This window comes from Silurus aristotelis (genome assembly GCF_946808225.1).
Source record: "Silurus aristotelis genome assembly, chromosome: 9".
NCBI lineage: Eukaryota > Metazoa > Chordata > Actinopteri > Siluriformes > Siluridae > Silurus > Silurus aristotelis.
In genome coordinates, this window is record NC_139582.1 from 8,401,823 (window position 1) to 8,410,116 (window position 8,294).

General features: G+C 36.8%; 1 protein-coding gene across 3 annotated transcripts in view; it reads right to left on the reverse strand.

The window, feature by feature from the left end:
* Positions 1-8,294, reverse strand: part of nfatc3a (nuclear factor of activated T cells 3a) — an 83,221-nt gene that overhangs the window by 21,943 nt on the left and 52,984 nt on the right. For all 3 annotated transcript variants that reach the window (XM_083550219.1, XM_083550220.1, XM_083550221.1), the window contains 5 exons: positions 7,423-7,622; positions 6,677-6,849; positions 6,448-6,588; positions 1,198-1,253; positions 543-669 (listed from right to left, as the gene is read on the reverse strand). In XM_083550219.1, the coding sequence (XP_083406345.1) occupies positions 543-669; positions 1,198-1,253; positions 6,448-6,588; positions 6,677-6,849; positions 7,423-7,622 (697 nt within the window). The remainder of the gene's footprint in view (positions 1-542; positions 670-1,197; positions 1,254-6,447; positions 6,589-6,676; positions 6,850-7,422; positions 7,623-8,294) is intronic.

Genomic DNA, 8,294 nt, shown 5'->3' on the forward strand with positions numbered 1-8,294 from the left:
GTACATGTTCCCCACTAGGTTGTCACACAAATGGCCCTGTGTCTACATGGCCACCATCTTTTGAATGTTATTTATGGCTATTTTTGATGTATAGACTTACTTTACTTTTCTGAGGCAGTGGCAGCAGCAACGGATCAGACCAAACACCCTAGAATCTGACTGAACTCAAGAGTTCGATAATATTTTTAGGTGGTAATGTAACATTTACAGACTGGAACACTATGAGTTGTTTGAAAATCTTTGAGAAATTAACAGGTGCATGACGGTTAGCTGGAGAAACCCTCCAACAAACCACACACCAAGATGCAAAAGGGAGACACTCACAATAACAGCGTGAGCCAAGTCACAAGGCCGTATGCACTTTCACATTAAAGACAAGATGTGTGAGAAGATATAAGTTTGAACAATTAGTTTGTAGCTTAAGGACAATGCAGAAAAAACTTTTTTACATTGAGATGAAAGACATTTAAGTACTGGGAACAAATCCTGTGCAAGTCATTGTAGAAACAGCAGAGACAATAATGTGTCTGTGTGTGATGTACCTGACAGGTAGGTGAATCGTTGTGATTGGCTCCTTTTCCGCTTCCCATTGCACACGTAGAACTGCACCTGCACCGCCGAAGTGATGCTCTTGCTGTGGTATGGTGGAATTTCCACGACCATGCTTGACTAAACACACATCCAAAACAAAATGTCTGTTTTTTACTTCATATGAAACAGGTTTTGAATTTTCACTCATTGCAGTCTAATGTCAATCTTTTCATTTTCTGTAATGACATTCTGATCGATAATCCATATTATAAATAAATGAAAATAAACAAATAAAAGAATAAAAAAAGGTATAAAAAATCAATTGGCTGACTGTGCTGTGTGAATTCTGATTGTCTTAGAGCATTTTATAATAATATATGCTTGTGAGCTGTGATTATCTCCCTATTTGCACAGTGTTTTCCATAAAGATCAGATTGAATCCTTAACATTTATGTAACACTTTTTATATACAATTTGTATTCTAAATCAGTGGGCTGTCAAAGTTGCTTCCAATAAATTCTTCCACTAACAAGTTGTTTTGTCAGCTACTACTAATTCTTAAATTTACTGATTATTTAGATTAAAATTATTAGAATTTTTTATTATTATTATTAGTTTGTTACTTTTTTTTTAATCATACAATTAAAAAAGCATCATTTTACTCACTCCTTGACTCTTCTCACGAATGATCTTGGCTTCTACTTCCCACTGTGGTCGTCCATCTGAAACAAAACGAAACAAAACAAAACATAAGTGCTCGGCTCTGATATCTTAACTGGTTATTTGTCGTGTTTGATATTTTTATAACGTTTCTAGATTTAAGCTGTTATTTGCATATGCCTTTTGTTTTAACAATCAAAACATCTGGCTGCACTCTATAAACTATACTCCATACAATGCCTGGAATAATAAAAAATCTGTATTTGTGTTTAAACTGCAAGTCCATTTCCTTGTAGGAACAGAGACTTAATCGCTTGAGACTCAATCGCTTCAGCGTTTCAGCCCTGCGCTAGGAAGAGAGTCCTGACTGCAAAAACAAATGTCATATCAATAACTTTCATGAATGGAGGCCCAGTTCAAAGCCCAAATAGCATTAAGAAAGTGATTTCCTCTGGATTTCTCCAAAGCCTCCTCACTTAATAGAAACATCAACCACACTTTGTTAAGATCCACAGGGAAGACTTCAGGAAACCACAAACCTAGGGGAAAGCAAGGGATTTTTAATTTATTTTTGAGACCATAAAGGGCTAACGATGTGATTTAAACAGCCCCCCCTTGTGCCTGTGGCGAACCTTTCTACAGGTATTAAAAAGTAATCAGTGTTTGAAACATCCTGCTGACTCTCTTGCGTGGGAAGATTTATAGAGTTGCAAAGTGGAACAATGTGGTTTGTATTAGAATGGTCAAAAGTGTTCACAGCCAGGACTCGGAAGGCACATGGAAACATGCAGTCATATTGCTTTTTTCCTTCTGCACAATCAAATTAACCAGTAGCTCAAAAAGCCAATTAGGAAGGAGAATAAAGATCTTGGGGAGGCTTGGTCAGACTGTTATTGTTCAATATGTAAAATAAGAAAACTTAGTTTTCACTTTAATATTTGTAATGGGTGTGAATTTAACAGGTGCATATTGTGGAGAATGAATGACGCTGTTGTACACCAGTTTTGTGTGTGTGTGTTTAAATGAGAGAGATTCCCAGAATGGATTTCCCAAAACACTGAAACACTCACCCGTCCTGTTTCAGCTCCATTTGTAAGTAAAACACATGTATAGGTGCAGTTTTACACACAGTTTATAACAAATAAAACCATAAGCCTTTAATTCCTGCTTACTGTTTCCTTACTGTCTTTACTACAGCTAACCGCACTAAAAGGAACAATTCTGGTAATCCTCAGCAGTGAAAGTCACAGTTATAGTTATTGCCACGGCACTCTCAGTCAAAAGGCTTTTTGCTAATCCCACAATGACCTTGAGTGCCTTTGATACTGGGAAACATATTTTTGCCGCACATGTTGACATTCAACACACAGCGGAGAGGGCCCCACAGGCACTGAAGGGAGGCAAGCACAAGCATGAACAAAAATATAGAGGCTCTGGGACATGAACACCACCACAACCCTTCCCTCCAGAAACATCGAAATAAACTGCTTTAGTGCTACATAATCATGGCACAGAATATCTTTTTAGTCATTTGTTTGGAATCTATTAAATGAATAAAACATTTCTCCATTCATTCATGTTTTCATATTAACTTAAAAAATAGACAAATTGCAAAAACACAGTCAGACTTATTTAGTTCATTTCACACTCAGATTCATTTAGTCCCTGACCATGATTAGGATCTAAAATCTGATCTCCTATAATGTTAAGCAAAATGTTTAGCTCAAAGTGGACCGCAAGACAAAGGCACCCCTGCATAGCCAATGCTTGTCTTCTCTCTTTGGGTTGTTTCTAGTGTTTCAATTTATCCAGTCGATTTTTCTTACTTCTTTATTGAACTTGCCTGATCAAATGTTTTGAGGAAAAAAACCCCCACCTTATTTTCTTTGTATTACTTTAACAGCTTGACCCACCCATTAAAATATATTTTTTTAAACTCTAACAATTTGACTTAAATTATTTTAGTATTTTTTTTTACTTTTTTTCTTCAGTTTTAGCTGGATTTGAAGTCATACATTAAGGAATTTGATTTAAGCAACTGGGCAGATGTACTGAATGAGTTAAGTGATGACACCAACCATTGCAATCCATCTTACTCATTCCTTTACGGAAAAGGGAGCATCTCCATCAATCGTTTGGACTGGTTCTTTAATCGCACACTGTTCTGTTCTGCACTATGTACACTGTCCAGTGTATTAATTGTATATACAGTGTTTTTTTCATACTGTATTTGCAATTAATGTAATCATGTGTACTAAGCCACTGCATGTCACTGCATTGCCTCAGAGCCTTGAAGATACACCACTGCGTTCCAATGCATTCCTATTAGAGGAATGGTAATAAAAACAACATGACTTGATCTAACTTGACTTCCAGGCATTTGGTTTGCTCAAATAGCGATGACGTTTAGTTCAGAAAGCGAGACAGTGTCATTTATAGATAGAACCCATATGATTATCACTTCAGCTTATTTGTTTTATTTATCTGCCCAGGGTGAACCAAACGGGCCAAACGTATTATAATGCACACATACCAAAAGAAAAAGTAGGTCAACTGCTTTTATTTAGGCTCTAAATAATAGTGAATTCAATGCAGCTGTTAATAAGAAGTCAAACTACATGGATTTAATGTTTCACTTATACTACATGACATCAATGAGACAGATTCCTACATCTCGCAGATTAAAAATAATTAGTCGAATGATTCATAATGAGTCGGTTGTCATTATAACCATCTTGTCACATATTCCGGAAATAAGCAATCATCTAAATAATATAAATCAAGCAGTTAAAAAATAGGCTAGCCCCTCATTGGAAAATTTAGTGTCACGGAATATAGCTGTACCTAGATTTTTTGCCCACACTGTGAATGTGAACAATAACAAAATAAGCTAAATGTGTCTTTCTACCTTCATAATTATCATTAGCAAGATAATGAACAGCAGTAGAAAGAGTACCACGTTTCTTACATGACACAAGCCTGGCCACATGACACCACTCCCATCTAAAACTCTGCCACCTTTCCAATTTTACGAGATGACAAACACTAAAGGTTACACACTAATCTATCTGCATGCATTCTCATAGCAGCTGATTAGAGAACAGATGTGCACCATGGTGTTCATAATACCAGCAGCTTGAGGAACATGGGATACATACTACACTCAGAGCTTGAAGCATGTCACTGTGGCTGAAAAAATCCAGACCTGTGGATATCCGCTATAATTCCCCGTCAATCACTGAGCAATTCTATTCAACACACACATTCTAAAAGGCAGGCATGGGCTCGTCGATCCCAGGATGCCACTGCACATTCGGCTCGATTCTTTCTATGTGTTTTATTACATTATACACCGCTTTCAGGTGAATAAAATGGAGGAAATGGAGCAGATACAACAGTGTGACCAGATACAACAGTGAGTCACCAGAGCTGCAGGTGGTCACTTAACAGCGTGGCATTTATGTCTATTTCGTAAAATTACACAATGTGTACGTGTGTGCTCCTAAAAGAGAATAAAAATGAGAGAAAAACGAGTGGGTGAGTGAGAGTAAAAATCTAGAAAATAACCAAAAAATAAATAAATAATAAATTCATCCAAAACAGTCTATTTTTGAGTAATGCGTAGAAGTTTTAGTGGGTGTCTTCATGCTTTGATTTTCTCACAAACACACACACACACACACACACACACACACACACACACACACACACACACACACACACACACACACACACACAAACCTTGCTTGGAGGAAAAAGGGAAACTGTGGGAGGTCAAGCTGCGGATGCACTGCTGATAATCTTTGTGGCTTTTTTTTTTTTTACAGATGAAACTGCCACGTCCTCCATTCAAGCTAATAAATAACGATTCACAAAAAAATCATGCGTTTCTCCAGAAGAAAATGTAATACTCTATAAAATACAGTCCTGAGAATAGGAACTGGACCCTTTGCTTATAACTGAAGTAAACACTGCACCCTAATTACACTGTAAAATACCTTTACCTTTTATATAACAAGAAGGATAATTAATAATCCCTATTCTCTCTCCCTGTCACTCCTCTACTCCCCTCTTCTCTCTTTTGTGTTGAGTTAAACATGCTCCGAGGTACCAGAGACCATTGCTCCTGTCCCTTTCCTCTCTTCGGATCTGCCTGATTCATCTTGATGCCTCTACCTCTGGATGGAGTTCTCTTCAAATAGATGCAGCTGGGGATGATTCCATCTTTACAGCCTAAAGATCTATTAACCTTTAATCGGTCCTTGGGGTCTATATGACCCCAATCGACATTTCCTTGATAAAAAAAAGGGTTCCCTTCATCTGAGTGGAATAATATTTTGTGACTTTGCCTACATAATCTATCTATACACACACACAAAAAAACTGGGCTTGATTCGGTTGTTCTGAAGGTATGTAAAAAAATTTTTTACACTTCTGGTCTTCGGGGTCAATATGACCCCACATTGAAATGAATGGGAAATGTGAAAAAAACTCAATATTTTTTCTTCATTTGTCAAAAAAAAAATCTATAAATCCAGCATAAATCAGAAATTTAGATCATCATTTAAGTGATTTTTTCATAAAAAATTAATATTTCATATGCAAGCTTATGGTGTAGTTGAGGAATTGTGTGGTAAATAGGTACAAAAGTACTTCATATCTCCCAAAACACAGCATTAATGAATAGATGAGAAGTAAAAAAAATATATATATATTATTTGTATAATTAAAAATGTATATTTTTTGTATAATTTCTCTATCAATTGTTGGGGTCATATAGACCCCAAAGACCAGATTTGTAAACAGGAAACGAAGACCTTATGAGGGTTAAGTTACTGAGTAACTCAAGAACATTGAGGATGGATTTCGACTGTGATAAATACTAACAGTGTACTACAATGGCTCAGGACCACAAGTTGCATATAATCACTGCACACCTTAACAATGATCAACTGCATTAAATGGACATTTGGTGCCAGCCAGATGATGATGGGTTTCCCTTTTGAGTCTGGTTCCTCTCAGATTTTCTTTCTTATATCAAGAAAGGAGGTTTTTTATTGTTACATACGCCACAGGTTTGCTCATTATGGATTTAGCTTACAATTATAAGGAACAAACATATAGGCACTAAACTTATACACTCTATTTCACAACTTTATCTTTGTAAAGCTGCTTTGAGACAATGTCCATTGTTTAAAGCGCTATTAAAATAAAAATAAATCGACCTGAATTAAAATTGAAAGTTGTTGCTCTCACCGGGGCCTTTCTCCAAGAAGATGACCTTTGACTCAGGGAAGAAGTTTGAACCTGTGATGACCATTTCCTCTCCTCCACTGACCAGACAGCTGCTCAAATTGAACTTCTCCACCTGAGGTAACTCCTGTGCCGAGCGCTGGGCTACACACACATACACACACAAGTAAATTGTAATTATAAGGAAAAATACTCTGTAATATGTGTAATATGCAGGCGGGGAGAGACTTACAGCATTCCACAGGGATTGAGGCAGCTTGTAGGGACAGAACTTTCCCATTGGGTTGTGGAATATGAACCCGAAACACCACACGCACTCGGGTATTTTTCCGCCCGATGTCCGTTTCGCCTTTTCTCAGCTCAATATCGGAGTTCCTTAACTTTAGAATCCCAGCACAGTCAATACTGTACACCAGAGTGAAAATAAATATACAGTTAACTTTTGCACTAACATGCATAAACACAAGCAAGGAATTTTTCAATTATTTTTTTTTTTTATAAACATTTGAAATGCAATACTTCAGTTTATATAGAACAGATTAGAAATGGATATTGTAATATTGTTATAAAAAGGCAGATTTTTAAACGAGTCATTTCACTGCTTCGGCTTTGAGACCATAAGACATTACATCATGGGCAACAACTAGCACTAGCCGCTGATGTGTTTATTCTATTATTATATTCTAGCGATTCACTAAACAAAAAGGCAACAAAATGTCTTTTTTAACTTGATGTTTAGGTTTTATGGCCTCAGTGGTGGAACCATGGAAAACAAAATGATGTTTTATTTTGCTTAGTCAGAAGCCCACACAGTTTCCTTGGAATCAATCATGCTTTTGGTTCTAATTAAAAATGTGCCACAATGGAAGACATTACAGTGCGCTTTGCTTCTATATTTGTCTATATGTGTGTGTGTGAGTATATTTGTGTGTGTGAATGTGTTTTACAGTAGTTAAGAAATGTGAAATGCTACACTACCTGGCAGACATGTTGTTCTCAGGAAGGAGTGGAATCTCCAGAACCTTGGTGCTAGCGATTATGATTTCCTGGCTCGCCGTGGCCACTGTTTTGCCTGTGATGCGGTGAACCTGGTAGAAAGCATGCGGTCTCAAATAGCGGTCGTCTGCAGTCCCGATGAACATCTGCAGATTTACAGGCTTCTCGTTGTAGCCAACGAGCTGAGTGGAAGAGAGGGCATGTGTTAAATAGTGCACTAATAAAAAAAATTAAAATAAATCAAACACTTAACAAACATTTTACACATATTTCCCACAAAAAGTATAATAATTATAATAATCAGTTCTGAAATACAACTGTTATTTAAATGTTACATTTTAGTTACTTTTCAAAATGTCTGTAAAACCATAATTTGGAGAAAAACCCTTGGGATCGTTGTCAAATTTTTCATACATACATACATACATATGATTGACAGCACAGCCTAACTGGACTTTTGCTATGTTCCCACATGGATGGTTTTAAATGCCAGATGTGTGATTTTGGTGCTGGATTTAAGACTTGGCACATTAGTAAAACAAATGTTTAGTGTTTAAATAAACACTAAATTTGTGGCGTTCAAATAAATTTGCATTAATGCGAATTTATATATATATACACACACACACACACACACACACACACACACACACACACACACACACACACACACACACACACACACACACACATTGTATACTGTACACATACACTTAAACTAGGAGACCCAAACCTGTTCCAGCATGGCAACGCCCCTGTGTTCAAAGCTATGCTTTACATTGGTTGAAGTAGAAGTTCTTGTGTGGTCTGTTATAGAGATCTGACCTCTATAAGTGTTAACTCATAGGTGTTAA